Source organism: Triplophysa dalaica, chromosome 2 (genome assembly GCF_015846415.1).
Source record: "Triplophysa dalaica isolate WHDGS20190420 chromosome 2, ASM1584641v1, whole genome shotgun sequence".
Classification (NCBI taxonomy): Eukaryota; Metazoa; Chordata; class Actinopteri; order Cypriniformes; family Nemacheilidae; genus Triplophysa; species Triplophysa dalaica.
In genome coordinates, this window is record NC_079543.1 from 19,092,675 (window position 1) to 19,110,035 (window position 17,361).

The window sequence follows — 17,361 nt, forward strand, 5'->3', positions numbered from 1 at the left end:
CATTCATTCTTGGAAGAAAGAAATATTATAGTTCTGGTTGAAGTCTTTGGTTTTAAGAGCAAGACATTCATTTCTGAAACACATGGGGCACCATGAGGAAAAGCCAAAGCGAGATACGTCTCTGTTTGCTTTCTATATAACCTCATTGCTGTCTAAGATAAATGTTTGAGATATTAAAGAGATCTCTTTTGTGACTTACTCTTCCTACGGGCTGTTATGATGTCATTAATCAAAACTTTCTTGTTCAAATGTCTAGTCAGGAAGTTCAGGAAACCGCAAAGTGCCACTCAAGGAAAATGTTGTGCAAGTGCCATACACATCAGATTGTCGTACTGAAAACCGTCTCTGCGTTCAGGAGTTCTGAAACGGATAAAATTGCCCTAATTCATATTCATAAAAAAAACTATTCAGCTGGCGTTACTGCAGTTAGTGGCCAGACGCTGCCGTGAGGGATGTTCTCTCAAAATAAATATTTCAGCAAAAATCATCATTTAAAGATGAGATGCTGAATATGGCATATGAATAAATGGTGGTCACTCAAGCAGACAGTCTCAGCAGACCACAGAAATAGGTCACACTCATTTAAAAACAAGAATAGTATGGAAGGGGGAGGAACGCTAGCGCGAAGCCTCTACTTGAGCCAGCCGTGGGGATGTAAACAAAGGCGTGGGAATCATTATGCCACAGCGAGATTTTAGAAATGTCGCGCCACCCATTTTTGGCGTATAATCAGAGACCCTTGTCGTATGTCCCCTTCACTTCTCAAATCGTTCCCGTGCATCTGGATGGAAACCACAGAGATGGGGAATAAGACGTTGTCATGGCAGATGTTGGTGGAAATATTGCCAGCATGTTCAGAGCTAAAATATAGAACAAAGAGCATGTCTGCGCGGCCTAATCCCAGTGCACATGAAATATTTATAATCCTATTTGGTTTCTGCATTATCTATCATATGTTATCTGTTCTTTAAAGAGGAAGCATGTCTGTCTGTGTTGGTGGCTTGGAATACACACACACACACACATACTTGAACAGTGATGCTTTCATCCCTGCTGGGCTGTAGAGGTGATTTCAGCAAAGCAGAGATGAATAGTTTAATAATTCAGCTCTGGACTGTCAATCACCCCTTCAGGTTTTGTATGTACCATTGGCATTGAGCACTTCTTGAATATGATGATCCAAACATCAGAACAAAACGTGTGAATGTTCTTTTTCTAGAACATGAACAGATATTGCTTTGATCTTAATTGGAGTGGGTTGGAGGTAATTTTCATTCAGAATCTCTCCCCCACTTCTGTCTCTCTCTTTCTCTCTCTCTCTCGCTCTCTCGCTGTGCAGGTGTTGGCTAAGGTTAGATACATACTTCATCTGGAGTTTTATTGGGCCTGCTACTCTCATCATCATGGTAAGTTTACCACACAGAAACACACACACAGAAGGTTTAGAGAATGGTAGAGCAAAGCCAATTCCGCACTGCCACACACACTTGCACACGGGGAAGGTTCAGATAATGGTCTGTCGAGAGCATTTTCCCAATTAAGTTAAAGTCACAATCACCTCACAAGACAATCGGAACCCCTCCAACTCCCCTCCCCTCCTTGGCTATATATAGTGTGTGTAGACTGTCTGTTGCTTTCTTATGTATTGGATACGTTTATTATATTTTATTAGTGTTCTCATGGTTATTGAAAACATGGATGTATAAAGGAATTATACCATTGTAATATTGAGGTCTAAAATTGTATGGTAATAGGGACCCAGAAAGCTGCATCACAAGATTTAAGCAACAAACTATTTATGTCCACCCTGAAAGCAAAGAAATGCAGCAAAAACTGCACCAGAGAAATGAAGAAAGTTCTTTGTGCTTGACTGTAGAATATAAAACTCTGAATGTAGATCTTGTGATTCTTCTTTAGACCGCAGGTTTTCTTTGGCTTCCTTGTGGAGCTTGAGAGATTTGTCAATATTCAGTATCCAGCCCCCACAATCAATTTTTTCTCGTCCATGTTTGATGTTTACAAGATGAGTGGGATTTTGGCCCAATGAGTATCAATGGGGGCGGGGCTATCCAGCACTACGTCATAGTTACTTTGCAACTGGTCTTGTATCTTCTGTTGCGTTGTTGTGTCACGTCTGGTTAAATGTAAAAGTTAATTTGAAATGTAATTGTATATTATAGAAATTTAGTTTTTGAAAAACGTCATATTTGTTTTTAAATGTGTATCTAACAATCATAAATGACTGTAAAGTGCATTGAAAACACTGATTTATAGCTTTAAAGGAATAGTTCGCCTTAAAATATAATTTACTCATCTTCTTGTCATTTCAAACCTGTATGACTTTCTTTCCTTTGCAGAAGACAAAGAATATATTTTGAAGAATGTTGGTAACCGAACAACGGCAGAACCCATTGACTCGCATTGGTTTTGTGCCCTACAATAGAATTGAATGGGTTCCAAATATCTTCTTTTGTATCATTCTTTTGAAAGTCACACAGGTTTGAAACGACAAGATGGTATTTGAAGGAGGACAGTATTTTCATTTTAGGTGGAACTATCCCTTTAAACAGTTACTGCATTCATTTATAATCAATGCTTTGTTGTGTTGCAGCTGAATGTTATTTTCCTGGGCATCGCGCTCTATAAGATGTTTCACCACACTGCAATTCTCAAACCTGACTCCGGTTGCCTCGACAACATCAAGTAAGGCTGTGTTGTGATGTGTGTGCGCTTTATTGTTTTCCCGCTTGCGCTGCAGCTGTCTTCATTTTCTCTAAACACGTAATTGTCCTTTAATACCTGACCATTTCTCAGAGGACCTAGTGCCCGTCTAAACTTAGAAACCGTATAAAATGTTCTTTCTCCTTGATCCTTAAGTTCATATGAGATCGAACCGGGAATGTTTAAATAATAAAAAAACTTCATTTAACTGATGTTCCCTGTGCTGTTTATTCGAATCAATTCTGCATCGTTTCTGAGAGAGCCGAGGTGTATGGGGCTGGCACATCAGGATGCATTGAATCACAGCCAGGAGTGTGGCGCTTTAGAAAGTGTTCAGTACACGGCGTATAGCATGCCCCATCTATTCACTGCAGCCCATTGGCACACAGTGGATACTGAATCTAGGTTAGTTAGCATATTTTAGTAATTGATTATTCTATTTGATGTGCAGAAAACATGCTGAAGAGTCACTGTCGAAATCTGTGACCCAAATGCACAATTTCTGCTGTAGTTCTAGCGTTCTGGATGGTTTGTAATATTGACACGGTCTCACAGGTGGGACTGACATTACTTACATGAGATTCATAGGAAGTACATTGAATAACTTTGTTTAAAAAAAGTGTAAAACATAAGCTAATACCAACACCAAAACAAAAATAGTAAAAAAATCGATAAGGTGATAAAAAACAAAGATATGTATTTATTTCTGCTTTCATCGTGCATGAATTCAGATAATGATGTCTATGGGAACCGAGCACTCTCATAAACTTCTCTCTCATATAAAAGAACTATAGCGCATAGTTTTCTCCAACAATCTATCATCGCCATATAGTTACAAAGTACTAGCGCTGTTATCTAACCTTGACCTTGATTCTATTTCTCTCTTTGTCATCGAATCAGTGAAAGACTGTTTTAATGCGGCGAAAGAATTTACTCTCCTAGCACAGAACACAAGATGGCCGATTTAATAAACCCGACATTCGTCTAAAGTTAAACTTAGAAAGTCTGGCCCAGCCAGAAATGTACCCTCAGCACAAATTAGATCCAGAGACCTAAAGCTGCCGTGCGCAGAATAGATTATTTTAGCTCCTGTGAAATGATTGGCCACTGAGAGCTTAGCCACGCCCACCCCCTGGAGCTCTCACTTTGTGAGACAGATTTAGTCATATTTTCACATTCCTCCTCGTGTATGGACAGTTTTGTCGACTGGGAAAATCCAACCATGTTTCACGGTCATCATCATCACCACCGTCATTTTATTGGTTTGTGTTTTTCATCTTATGAGTATGTTTTGTTTTTAATGCTTATGAATCATTCATCAGCCTCATCGGTCTGTTTTCTTTGGTTTTTCCATCCTTTTTCTGTTTCCCATTTCAGCATTCTGTTGAGGCTTGCCTTGTAATGGATTATAGTCACTGGTAAGGCTCTCCAACCAATCAGAGTGCCAGTTCTTTGAATCCCGCATTCTGATTGGAGTGTTTAAACGTGTAGCTCCCCCACCGCTTGATTGAGTCTGAATGTAAAAATGATTGCAACTTGGCTCTTACGAATCAACAATGTAATTATAAATCTTAATAAGTGTGTGTCCACGATCAATATTTCTGTCTGTCAGTCTTTCCGTCATGAATATTATTGTCTCTGATGGGAACAATAATACTTATTTATTGTCTGTCTATAATTATCGTCCACTCAAGATTTACTGTCTGTCTCTCACACTGTCTGTCTGTATGTCTCTCTCTCATTCTCTCCAATTATCTTGCTTCAGTGCCAAACATTAGCCTGTCACATTAGCGCAGTTCACAGTATAAATGGGTTTTAGGCTGAATATGTGTGAGTCTAAATCTAGGCATTAGTGTGTGTGTGTGTGTGTGTGTGTGAATGACCCTAAGAGTAAATGACATCACTAAATGGGTGCGAGTCTGAGTGCTAAGTGCAGACTACCAGACATTATGACTGGAGCCAGTGACATTTGACTGCTGTAGAAGAATACCTTTTAGAGACAGTTTATGTTCCTACTATTGTTGAACTAGTGAAAGAGATACAAGCTCATAAATGGCAACATTTTAATAGACTTAGGATGACATGATCTGGCCGAGGCCATTAATAGAAATGTGTGTTATGCGCTCTCCTGTCTTTCTCAGATCCTGGGTTATAGGTGCCATTGCTTTGCTGTGTCTGCTGGGATTGACCTGGGCGTTCGGGCTCATGTATATCAACGAGAGCACGGTGATCATGGCTTATCTCTTCACCATCTTCAACTCGCTGCAAGGAATGTTTATCTTCATATTCCACTGCATCCTGCAGAAGAAGGTAAACCGGGCTCACAGGCGTACAAATTTAAATAAGGGTAATTCTGCAGTTTGGGACACCTTTGACTAATGTGAGCTTTGTAGAAAGAGACTTCTTCAAAGGGTGCTATAACTATCGTAAAATATTTATCACATGTGCTGGAATAGAGATGGGATTATGGCCCTGAATTGCTTGATCAACTTTCAAGCGGCGTTTTGAAATTCTGTGTGATTGTGACTCACTGTAGAATTGGAAAAGACTTGGACTTGCTATCACAAGTTAGCAAAAAATAAAAGTAACTTAAAATTTTAGTTATTAAGGAAATGTTAAGGAACTGTTAAGGGATTAATTGCAATTAATCGATTCCAAAATTTGTATTTATATAATATAATATTTATGTGTGTGTGCTGTGTATATTTATATGTATATAAATGAACACGCATACATGTGTATACATTTATATTTAAATATTATTTATATTATGTTTAAATTAATATATATTACACATATACATGTATATATAAAATATATACATCTTTGTTTGTATATTTATATATGGAGGTAAATATAGACTGCACACAGACACAAACTTTTATTTTGGAATTGATTAATTATGATCAATGTAATATCTAAGATATTAAATATAAACACTTGTCATTTTTTATTTTTAACGTTTTATTTAAAATAGAGGCTAATCATATGTATTATTTTAAAAATTAAATTATTTTAACAATAAATAAATAATTTGTTTAATTAATATCTTTTTAAAAAGTATTTGAATAAAGGAACTATATAAAAAAAAATAAGTTAAAGAGACAAAACTAAAAGCTTTAAGCCATTCTAATCCATCCGAAGAAACTATAATTCCCTTTCTGTCGGTCTCTCGACGTTGTGTCGAGAACGACAGATGGGGTTCGCCCTTGAGAACCAATCAACTCTGACTACTATAGAAAAGGCCAATGAAATTTGGCGAATGCAATTTGCATGCCGGGCTCCGCCCCCGGAAATCCGGTATAAAAGGAGGCCGGCGTGCAGCATTCACTTACCTTTTGTTCTTCAGAGCCATCGCTCATGAGTACAACTCAGGATTCAATCCTCTACAACTACACGCTGGTGCTACGACGTGTTACAGCGGATCGTCCCTTCCTGCAGCGACCTTCCCCTGGGCGTCTCGGCGGTTCCGGAGGTGTTAGAGATTTTTTCTAAAAGTCCTTTTCAGGACTGACTGAGCATTCTCCAGCGCGGCATGTCCCGCTGTTCTCTTGGGTGCGGCACCCTCATCGAGGAGGGGGATGGACACGATCGCTGCATTAGGTGTCTGGGCGTCCAGCACACTGAAGCAGCGTTCGTTGACACATCTGCCTGCACTGCGGGCAGATTGTCATTCAGAAGTTGCGGTCACGGGTGGCTGTCTTCCTACGGGAACCAGCCACCATTTCGTCTGCTACCCGGGCTGTGACATCTGTGGCTACGGCCCCGATGACCACCCACGTTAGCAGCGTTAGTGATACGGGGAACTCTGCGAACGTAAACCCGCCAGCCAAGTGCTCACGGGCCGATCGCACCCCGATTCGCTCTTCTGAACGTTCCCCAACCGGCGGTGGCATACCGTCCGGATCCTCACGCACACACTCGGAAACGATGTGTGACGTAGATGAGATGTCGCTCGCAGCATCGGAGGGAGACTGGCATCCGACTCTGCCGAATCCAAACTCCACCCCCAGCGGTCGAGTTCAGGAGGAAGCAGAAGTGATGTCATCCGTGCTAACCCGGGGATACGTGGTTCCCGAGGTCGGTGCGCGGTGCAAACCGCGCCCACCCCGGGTGCCATGTTTTTCCCGGAGGTGCATGAGGAGCTGTGTAAAACTTGGAACGCTCCACTCACGGACCGTTCCAGTGAAACCAGCTCCGGCTCCCTTACTTCCCTCGATGGTGAGGCAGCCAAGGTCTGCGTCGAGATCCCCCGGGTGGAACGTCCGCCTGCGGTGCACCTGTGCCGCGGACGGCTACCACCTGGGGGGGGATCGACCACTCCTACCGTCCAAAGCACGTAAGACTTCGGCATCACTGGTGTCGAAAGCTTGCGATGTTGCGGGCCAGGCTGCCTCCTCTCTCTATGCCTTGGCCATCCTGCAGGTCCGCCAGGCCAGGGCGTTGAGAGGGCTCCACGAGGGTAAGGCCGACCCGGGTATAATGCAGGATCTCCGTGCCACCGCTGACAGCGCTCTACGGGCGACTAAGGCGGCGGCACGGGCCCTGGGTCGGACGATGTCCACGGTAGTGGTCCAGGAGAGACACCCCCGGCTATACCTTGTGCAGAAGAGTGACAGCAAGGAAGTCCGCTTTCTTGATGCACTCATCTCGCAGGGTGGGTTGTTGGTAACACCGTCGAGGACTGCGCTCAGCAGTTTTTTGACGGCGAAGCAGACAGTGGCAATTAACCACATTTTTTTCACGCCGCGACTCGGCCGCCTACAGGCCTCCGAGATCTCACGTGACGTCTGCTTCCCTGCAACCCAGGACCCTTTCGACATCGGCTCCGGTTCCTGTGCCCCCACAGGCGGCACCCCGGAAGCAGAGGTCGAGGGGGAAACCTCCACCCCGTCAGCAACCTCCTCGCGAGAAGGGACACTGACGGGAAGACCCCAGGGAGAACAACATCGGGCCCGAACCTTCACAGCCACGGCTCTGATCGGTCGGTACGGGACGACTCCTGCCTCGTCACCAAAGCCGGGCCCTTGTTAGGGCTTGGCGCCCACTTACTCACTGAGTTTTCTGTTCTCCCCGGGTTTACTTGCAGCCGATCGCACACTCCACTGGACTGTGCTCGGCGAACCGACCTCACACCCTGGCGAGGCGTGAGGTCGTACACATACGACAGCCGTCACCACTCTCAAACCGACAGTGCGTGCCGTTGTCCCGCCAGGCAGGTAAGCAGGCGGAGCAAAAACCTTCCCTCCGGGGACTCCCCGCGACATGGTTAGCTCCGCCAGCCGACGAACCACCCCCCGTGGGAATGATGAAGCAGACCGTCCCCTTGGTCACCCTGTCACAGTCCCTGGGAGCTCGAGAGCTGCCCACACTGTCTCGCTGGCTAATGAGGGCGGTCCGTCTTGGTTACTCGATCCAGTTCGCCAGAGACTCACCCAAGTTTCGGGGCATCATCTCTCCCTCTGTCAGAGGCAGGGACGCCTCCGTACTTCGGGTAGAGGTCACCACCCTTCTGGCAAAACAGGCATCGAGTTCGTCCCTCAAAACCAAGATGTTCAGTGGGTCACCACCCGCACTTCATCGTTCCCAAGAAAGACGGCGGGTTGCCCCCAAAGGCTGCGTACCCTGAACAGAGCACCTTCACAAGCTGCCATTCAGGGTGCTCACACAGAGGCGCGTCCTGACATCTATGAGGTGTCAGGATTGGTTCGTGGCAATCGACCTGAAGGACGCTTACTTTCATGTCTCGATCCTCCTCGACACCGGCCGTTCCCACGGTTCGCGTGCGAGAGGCGGGCATATCAGTACAGAGTCCTCCCTTTCGGTCTGTCCCTGACCGCCCTTTCTCCCTGAGAGGAGGAAGGCGAGCGGGTACTAAACTATCTCAGCGACTGGCCTATCTTGGCACACTCGCGAGATCTGTTATGTACACAAAGGGACCTGGTGCTCCGGCACCTAGGTCGATTGGGACTCCAGGTCAACCAAGAGAGGGGCAAGCTCTCCCCAGTGCAGAGCATCCTCTTTCTCGGTATGGAACTCAACTCTGTCACCATGTCGGCACACCTGTCCGCAGTTGTGCCCAACCAGTGTTGAACTGTCTGAAATGAACATTTTAGGCAGACAGCGGTCCCCCTGAAACAATTCAGAGGCTCCTGGGACACATGGCGTCCTCGCGGGTTAATACCCCTCGAGTTGATGCACATGACACCGCTCCAACACTGGTTTCAGAGTCGAGTTCCGAGGAGAGCGTGGCACACCGGCAGCAGGCGCATGGTGATGCCGCCCTGCTGCCGACGCACCATAACCCCTAGTCTTTATGACTTTTTCGACGGACTCAGGTCCCTCTGAGCAGGTTATGAGGCAGGTCGTGGTGACGACTGAAGTCTCCCTGCAGGGGTGCGGTGTAGTGTGCAACGGGCACGCAGGTGGGGTGTTGGACGAACCCCCGCCTGCGCTGGCATATCAATTGCCAAGAGTTGTGGGCTATGCTACTTGCACTGAGCAGGCTACGGCCTCTCGTGCGAGACATGCACGTGCTGTTCCGAGGACAGCACTATAGCTGTAGCGAATACAGATCGTCAGGGTGGCGTTCGCACACAGCAGCTAAACACAACTTGCTCGACGCCTCCTCCGGTGGAGTCAACAGGTGACTCGTTCCCTGCAGGCCACACACCCCGGGCAAACTGAACTAGACAGCCGACGTGCTTTCTCGCCAGTTTATGCCTCGTGGAGAGTGGCGACTCCACCCCCGTGCAGTCCAGCTCATTTGGAGGCTGTTCGGGTAGGCCCAGGTAAAACCTGTTCACCTCCCGTAACACCACCATTTGCCCGCTTGATAGTCCCTGCCCTCGGCACGGATATCCTTGCGCACAGCTGGCCGCGGGATGGGCGGAAGCACACCTTCCCCCCCCCAGGAGCCTTCTTGTACAGACTCTGTGCAAGGTCAGGGAGCAGGAGCACCAAGTGTTATTGGTTACACCACACCGGTCTAACCGCACTTGGCCTCAGAGCCGATGCTCTGGACAGCGACTCCCCCTGAACCATTCCCCTGACAGAGGACCTGCTCTCTCAGGGGAAGGACACGTTCTGGCATCCCAGATCAGACCTCTGGAACACCCATGTCTGGTCTCTAGACGGGACGAGAAGATCATAAGATGGCTACTCCCCCTATACGGCTGAGACCATCACCCAGGCTAGGGCCCCATCTACTAGGCGGTTACACGCCTCTAGACGGTGCCTCTTCTCGTCCTGGTGTCTTTCTCAACGAGAAAGACCCACTGAGGTGCTTGATCAGGATTGTGTTCCCCTCCTCACGAAACTGGAGACTAACATCTCCCTTCCACACTGAAAGTGTATGTAGTCGCTATTGCCACTCATCACGACTCAGTCGGTGGAAAGTTTCTAGGGCAACACGACCTGGTCACCAGGTTCCTAAGCAGCGAGAGGGCGGAATCCGCCTCATCTCCGCTCCATACCCTCTTGGGACCCTAAGTGGTCCTGGGGAGCCTCAGGGCCCCCCAAAGAGCCCCTCGGAGGTTCCGATCTTCCTCATAGAGTAAGACGGCCCTCCTGACGGCGCTCACTTCCTTCAAGAGGGTAGGGGACCACCGAGCATCCTCCGTGTCCCTGGATTGCCTTAAACTCGGCGCTGGAAACTCTCACGTTATCTTGAGACCCAGGCCCGGATGCGTGCCCAAGAAGTTCCCATTACTCCCTCCGGGGCCAAGTGGTGAACTTGCAGGCGCTCCCCATAGGGGAGGAAGACCCAACCCGATTAGTGTTGTGTCCAGTACGTACTGGACCGCACGCAGAGCTCTGAAGCTCTGACCAGCTCCGTGTCTGTTGGAGGACAGCAGAAGGGGAAGGCTGTCTCCAAACAGAGGCTGGCGCACTGGGTCGTGGACGCCGTTACGACGGCATTCCGATCTCAGAATCTCCCATGCCCATTGGCAGTGAGGGCTCACTCCACACGGAGTTTAGCCACCTCCTGGACACTGGCAGAAGCGCCTCTCTAGCAGACATCTGTAGAGCTGCGGGTTGGGCTATGCCCAAACACCTTCGCAAGGGTTAACAACCTTCGCGTAAACCCGGTGTCAGCCCACGTCCTGCGTGGCGACATGTAGGACTGGCATCCGGGGGGGCGTATGCCTGCGAAAGCACCTTTCCACCCTCTAACAGGTTGGGTCAGTGTGCTATTTACCTTTTCTTCTTACCCGAACACATCGCTAAGAAACTGGTACCTCACCAGCCTCCCTTCTTACCCAGACACTGGTTAAGAATAGGCATTCCATCCATCACCAAACAAGCACCCCCTGGGGGCTGGCTGGGCAGAGCAGCCTTCCCCCTTAGGCCGGGATACCATGTGAGCTATCACAGATAGCTCTAACCGGACCTAGTGCTACCGGACGTCTGTAACACCCCCTCCGTGGGCTGTTCCGTCTGATGTATCCTCATGAGAATGGTTCCCACTCCTGGTAACCCATGAGCTTCCCCAGGTGGGCCTCCACCTCGCGGTTAACTACTCAGTCCGCACGTTCCATGCGTTCTCCTCCAAGGACGAGACCATACCTATATCCACCATATTCCTCCCCACGGGTAGGAGGTGGCCTCTGTAGCGCTTCTCTGATTAAGAGTCGCGCTTACCCGGTGTAAACTGATCTGGACGGCCTCTCGCCTATAGAGAGCTAAGGCCCCGTCCGTGAAAGTTACCGGTCAGGGCTGTACCCATCTTTCTCCAAGAAAGCTCTGGAACCCCCCGACCACCACACTGGAAGGTTACAGTCTCACGAAAGCTTCGAGATGACACGCCAAGGCTTGTTACCGTCGCTTCGCTAGAGATTGTGACGCGATACAGCGTTGTGGCGTTTTCCATAGGCAACCCCATCTGTCGTTCTCGACACAACGTCGAGAGACCGACAGAAAGGGAACGTCTTGGTTACGTATGTAACCTCAGTTCCCTGATGGAGGGAACGAGACGTTGTGTCCCTTATGCCACGAACACGTATCGTATTCTGCTGCAGTTTGAGAGGTCTCAGGCTCTTCAGAACAAAGGTAAGTGAATGCTGCACGCCGGCCTCCTTTTATACCGGATTTCCGGGGGCGGAGCCCGGCATGCAAATTGCATTCGCCAAATTTCATTGGCCTTTTCTATAGTAGTCAGAGTTGATTGGTTCTCAAGGGCGAACCCCATCTGTCGTTCTCGACACAACGTCTCGTTCCCTCCATCAGGGAACTGAGGTTACATACGTAACCAAGACGTTTCAAGAGCATAATGCAAACAACTCACGGACGCATACAGAGGTTCAGTTGACCTCTTTCCTGGGCATTTTATAGAGGGTTTACTGCCCCCTCATTAGTAATGATCTCATGAATCAAGGCTTCTGTCACATGCATGCTCAATTAGAGACCCCCGGCTCGTCAGATTTATTTTGCTCATGATAGATTTTAAACCTTTCAATTATCTGACGGGCGACCGGTGGATTCCTTCAAGAGTCATTTAGCGTGAAAGTGCTCATATCCACATTAAACCGGTGCATTCTGGCTGCAGAAGGAATCAAGTATTGATTAAAGAAAAATAATGTGTGTATGTGTGAGAATTCCCATGTAGTGATGGAAGGAATGATTGGATTGGGCTGTAGAATCTGATTATGTATTCCACTACCCAACCTCCAAGCAGAGACGCCAATTTATCTTGTTTCTTTTGCATTAAATGGAAATGCACGCGGGCAATGTCTATGGCTGAAGCCGGTGATTTAATCTATTTTTAACTTATATATTGGAATATCTACCTAATGTATCTTAATGCAATACGAATTTTCTCAAAAACACACAAGACGCTGTTTTACGTACACATGATTTAGGCTTATTTGGGATTTGTGGAGACAGCAGTGATTTCAATCTGAGGCTGTAAATCCTGTTTGGTTGAGGTCTTTGTGGAATAGGATGTGCAGTCATCCATACAGACGGAGGAATAAAACTGTTGGATTTTATTTGGCTGATCTTACAGAGTTTTCTTTCAACAGCTGCGCAAACAATAACATAGCATCCATGTTAACGACATTAAAAAGCAATTACAGCTGTATTATTGCTGAGACGACTGGGAGTTTTGGGCTGATATTGGTGATTACTGTTATTATGTCTAGCTTTCTGGATCGAGCAATCAAGGTTTGGGCTGTGTTGTTTGAAAACGGACTGAGGGTGGAAGGCGAAAGGTTGTGTGTGTTCTTGATTGGGTTTTTAGCATGACAAGGGTCATCCAGCATGCTAACCAATGAAGTCATTCGAATGATATGAGACCTTAATTGGATTCTTTTTGTCCTTGAAAACCTTGAAAAACACACCACACTTGTGCCGGCATACTTAGACGTGCATAAAATCACACATAAGCTTGATCATTTGCACATTCTTTCCGAAAACAAACCCCCTTGCTGTGTGTGTTTAGGTGCGTAAGGAATATGGACGATGTCTCCGGACACACTGTTGCAGCGGGAAGAGTGTGGAATCAACCATCTCTACTTCAACTAAGACCAGTACGGCTCGCACACCTGGACGCTATTCCACCAACTCACAGGTAAAACACTCCCACAAGCGATATCCGTACCCTGATATCCCAGAAGCCCCCCAAAACGATGGCACATAATAATTGACTATATAACAATTCTCAATGTTAGGGCATCCAGTCCACACTGGCAATGATGACATATCAACAAAATAGCAGCAGTTGTTATAATCGCAGGGTATATCTTGTTTTGGTCACAATGACGTGCCAAGGTTACTGTGCATTTACATATAGCCGCTGTCCTTCTGGAACCTCACATGTCCAGATGCTGTTTTATTTTTAGTCATCCTTTAAGTTTTTCACTGGATTTTGCAAATATCTAGCCAATTAAAAGTTTGACGACACTGTATTTAACCATTTCAAAAGTACAGTGGGTTTTCTTCCACTTCCTGAATAACGAATTTGGACATCCAAGGTTTTCGGAAGGACAGCTACGAGGTATAGCCCTTATGTCATTTATTACGTATTAACATTTCTTTACACATTGATATAAAATTACTCACAGTTCTGCCCCTGTGGTTTAACTAAATTAACATTAATGCTTCCACTTCTGTTTCTCTTCAAAAGAACGACACCACTTATCACATTGCAACCAATGTGTGGACGTGTTTACGTGTGACAATTTTACACCTATGGGGAGCTCTTTTTTATATCGCTCGTAAATCCACAGGTCGACCCTGATCGCACAGACAACCCTCCAAAACAATTTCCCATTATTTTTGTAGGTCAATGACTGGTGAACCTGTTAACGGTCAATGCAGTCATCAGCTTGTTCATTCTTTGCACAATACCACTTAGCACTGGCGTTCTCTCATTCACGGGTGACTATAGAGTCACCTGACCTAATTTCTCATTCAGCATTATTTTAGACGATGAGCTCGGCATTCATCACAGAAAACAAAATGAAACTTACTCATGGAGTGTTGAAAAAAGGCACAATTTAGTCCTGTTAGTTCAAGATAGAAGGATCTAGAAATGTTGAAGTAAAACATTTCAAATTCAGTATATAACAGTATGTTAAATGTGACTCCTTAAAAATCAAATATTAAAATGTAAAATAAAGAATAGAGAAAATATTAATTACAATGTAATATAATATATAATGTAAATATTAAATATACAATCTCATTATTTCAAGATATTTATCATTTGTTTACTACATTGATTTTTTGTGGTGCAAATATGCTTACAGGCGTATAAATGTCATGTTTGATACATTCAGTGACATTGTACAAAACTGTTATATGATTAAGGCAACAACATTACACTCCATTTCCATGTTTGCTCGCTTTGGAAAATGTATTTGCTTCAGTCAGAAACTGAACCAGTCATGATCCCCTCTTCCTCTTGTGCTGTCAGAGTCGTATTCGCAGGATGTGGAATGACACTGTCAGGAAGCAGTCAGAGTCATCTTTCATCACCGCTGATATGAACAGCTCAGCGACTCTCAATAGAGGTAAACACACACACACAAACATGCACCCATGTGCCTGCATGTACTGTACACAGGATGCTTTACAGTAAGTGGTTTAACATGTACAAACACAAAGAGAAGCTGGTTTACACATGCACACGACAAACAAATTGTCAGGATCTTCTATATAAACAATCGAACAGAAACCAGTTCTGTCATGATTTGACCCTCACAGGTTTAGTCTGACCAAACACTTTATAATTTTACACAATTTACATCTGTGCTGCTGTTAAGCATATAGATTTTCTAACATTTATTCAAATGTTTCAACCGAACGGTTTTATTCTATGATTAATCTTCAAATCAAATCCAGATGGGATATTTAACAACAGGAAACTCATTTGCACTCTCTGTATGTAATCATTTGCAGAATTAATTATGAGTGAAGTTCAACAAGTTTAAAATATTGTATTTTTGGACTGGTGTTAATGAGAAAACCTATTTGTTACATATGTTAGTGCGGCAGAAGTTTTGCTACGCCATTTAAAAGAATAATTAATTGTGAATTATGTACATTCAATTATTAAAATTTCAATAATGAAAATTTCATCCGTGGTCCAAGACCATTTGTTACCTACAGGATTGATTAGTTGTCATTGCTGGAATATCCCCAAAGCCACATTTTTGCTCGATCCAACACTATTGTGTATATATACAAGTGCTAGCTTGTTTATTCAAGAAGACTGCAGAATATTCTGGACCTTGCTGACACTGATCTTACGGTCCAAATGGATAAGACATCTGAGTGTGTGTTTCTGTGACCATGTTCTGGTCCTTCTCAAAGCCTGCCTGCCTCTGTTACATCCAAATGCTAATATGATTTGCTCCTCTGAGCTTCCCGGGCTGCACTGTCCCTTCCCCCAAAGTAGTTTTGAAAACTGAACTGCATCCTCCAGAGCTAAAGTCATGGAAAAACGCTTCCAATCTAATCGCCCCGGCAGGTCATGACGGGACGAAATGTCCAACGTCCAGCAGCTGTCCAACATGAACAACATCATTGTTGAGCTCTGCTGATATTTCACTCCACATGGGAGGCTTTGCATTCCTGTCCGCCCAACTAACCCTGCTGTGATGTTTAAGGCCGGATTAGCTCAAGTTTACAGTTTACAGTCCCCTGCATCGTGCTAACTGTTTATTGTACGTCTTTTTTCCGTTTCTTTGTTGCTCTTCTGTCCTTGACTTCTCTTCCTACCTCCTGTATCTCTCTCTCTCACTTTATGTGTGGCTGTTGTAGGTACCATGGCTAACCATCTCATCTCCAATGCTCTTTTACGTCCTCATGGCACTAATCCTTATAACACATTGCTGGGAGAATCTGCCGTGTTCAATAACCCTACTGCCAACATGTTCAACACACAAGGTTTGCCTTACACATACAGAATACATTGACAGACATTATGAGAACTCCTCTAAGGAAAAACTCAATTGATGTTCAGCAAATTGATTTTACTTACGGTAAAAGTGAATTTTGCTAAGAAAACACCTTATAAGTGCCATAACAGTAGAATAGATGGTTTGTGTGCTGTATTTCTGGTCTTATGAAGCTTTGCTGTAGCTGTGTGTGGAGATCAAAGTTTTACCAATAGAACGGTGTGACGTTTGGATTTGAGTTCTCGCTAACCCTCATTTGCACGTCTGCATATTCAAACACAATGTGTTGTGATAACTAACAAAACACGTGAGAAAAGAGTAGTTGTCGAACATGACACTATGCAGCTTTATGCGACAAATTTCAACATTCACACAATGCTGTTGTATGGCTTCAAAAGACTTACAGTAAAAGGACGTTCACATTATGGTTAAAACTATAAAAATAGGCGCAACTATATTTGCAACCACACCAACAGTCGATACCGAGAACGTTATGTGTGTGCTGCAGAAACACAGTCACAAAAATGAAAGTAGATGACCTGCTGCTGTTGCTTTACGTACGTAAGACATACTTTATATCCTGCCAGCTTGCTGTTGCTTTACGTTTTCGTAGAACATTTATGTTTTACGTAAAACATACTGTATGTCTTGCCAGCTTGCTGCTGCTTTACGTTTTCCTTTTACCTTACGAGAGAGACGAAACACACACTTACATGTATACAAGCTTTAAATAATGTATAGATCGAGATTTGGCCGTGATGTTCTGCTAACACACTTTCTGTGTCTATTCTGTGTTCATCTGTTCAGTTTAATAATTGGGAAAAAATTGTAATATGTCCTAAACTCAGAAGGTTAGCTTGAGTGACTTATGGCTGTTGCAGTCTGAACAGAATACTTCACTCTGGTTCTCTGTAGACATGTTTCATGGGCATTTATATGTGTAATCATTCTCTTTCTCTCTCTCTCTCTCTCTCTCTCTTTCTCCCATCACGCGGCTCCGCAGCCTCCTACAGAGATTCAAGTATGATTCATTTACTTTCACAACAGCTCCACATTTTATAATATATTCTCCTTAGCCCCTCTCCTCTTTAATCTCTACCTTTCTCCTCATGGCTTGCCTGTTAAATCTGCATCCCTCCCGTATTCATCTGTTTCTTGATAAGAGTAAAGTTAATATCCCATTTGATAGCATCTTTCATAAAGTATACTGAGTTTAAATAACCAGCAATCATAGAAT

At 45.0% G+C, this 17,361-nt stretch overlaps 1 protein-coding gene across 1 annotated transcript in view; it reads left to right on the forward strand.

Moving 5' to 3' along the window:
• Positions 1-17,361, forward strand: part of adgrl3.1 (adhesion G protein-coupled receptor L3.1) — a 96,623-nt gene that overhangs the window by 76,371 nt on the left and 2,891 nt on the right. The window contains exons 17-23 of the mRNA XM_056771672.1: positions 1,340-1,406; positions 2,612-2,703; positions 4,863-5,031; positions 13,163-13,291; positions 14,639-14,735; positions 15,988-16,113; positions 17,128-17,145. Coding sequence (XP_056627650.1) covers positions 1,340-1,406; positions 2,612-2,703; positions 4,863-5,031; positions 13,163-13,291; positions 14,639-14,735; positions 15,988-16,113; positions 17,128-17,145 — 698 coding nt within the window. The remainder of the gene's footprint in view (positions 1-1,339; positions 1,407-2,611; positions 2,704-4,862; positions 5,032-13,162; positions 13,292-14,638; positions 14,736-15,987; positions 16,114-17,127; positions 17,146-17,361) is intronic.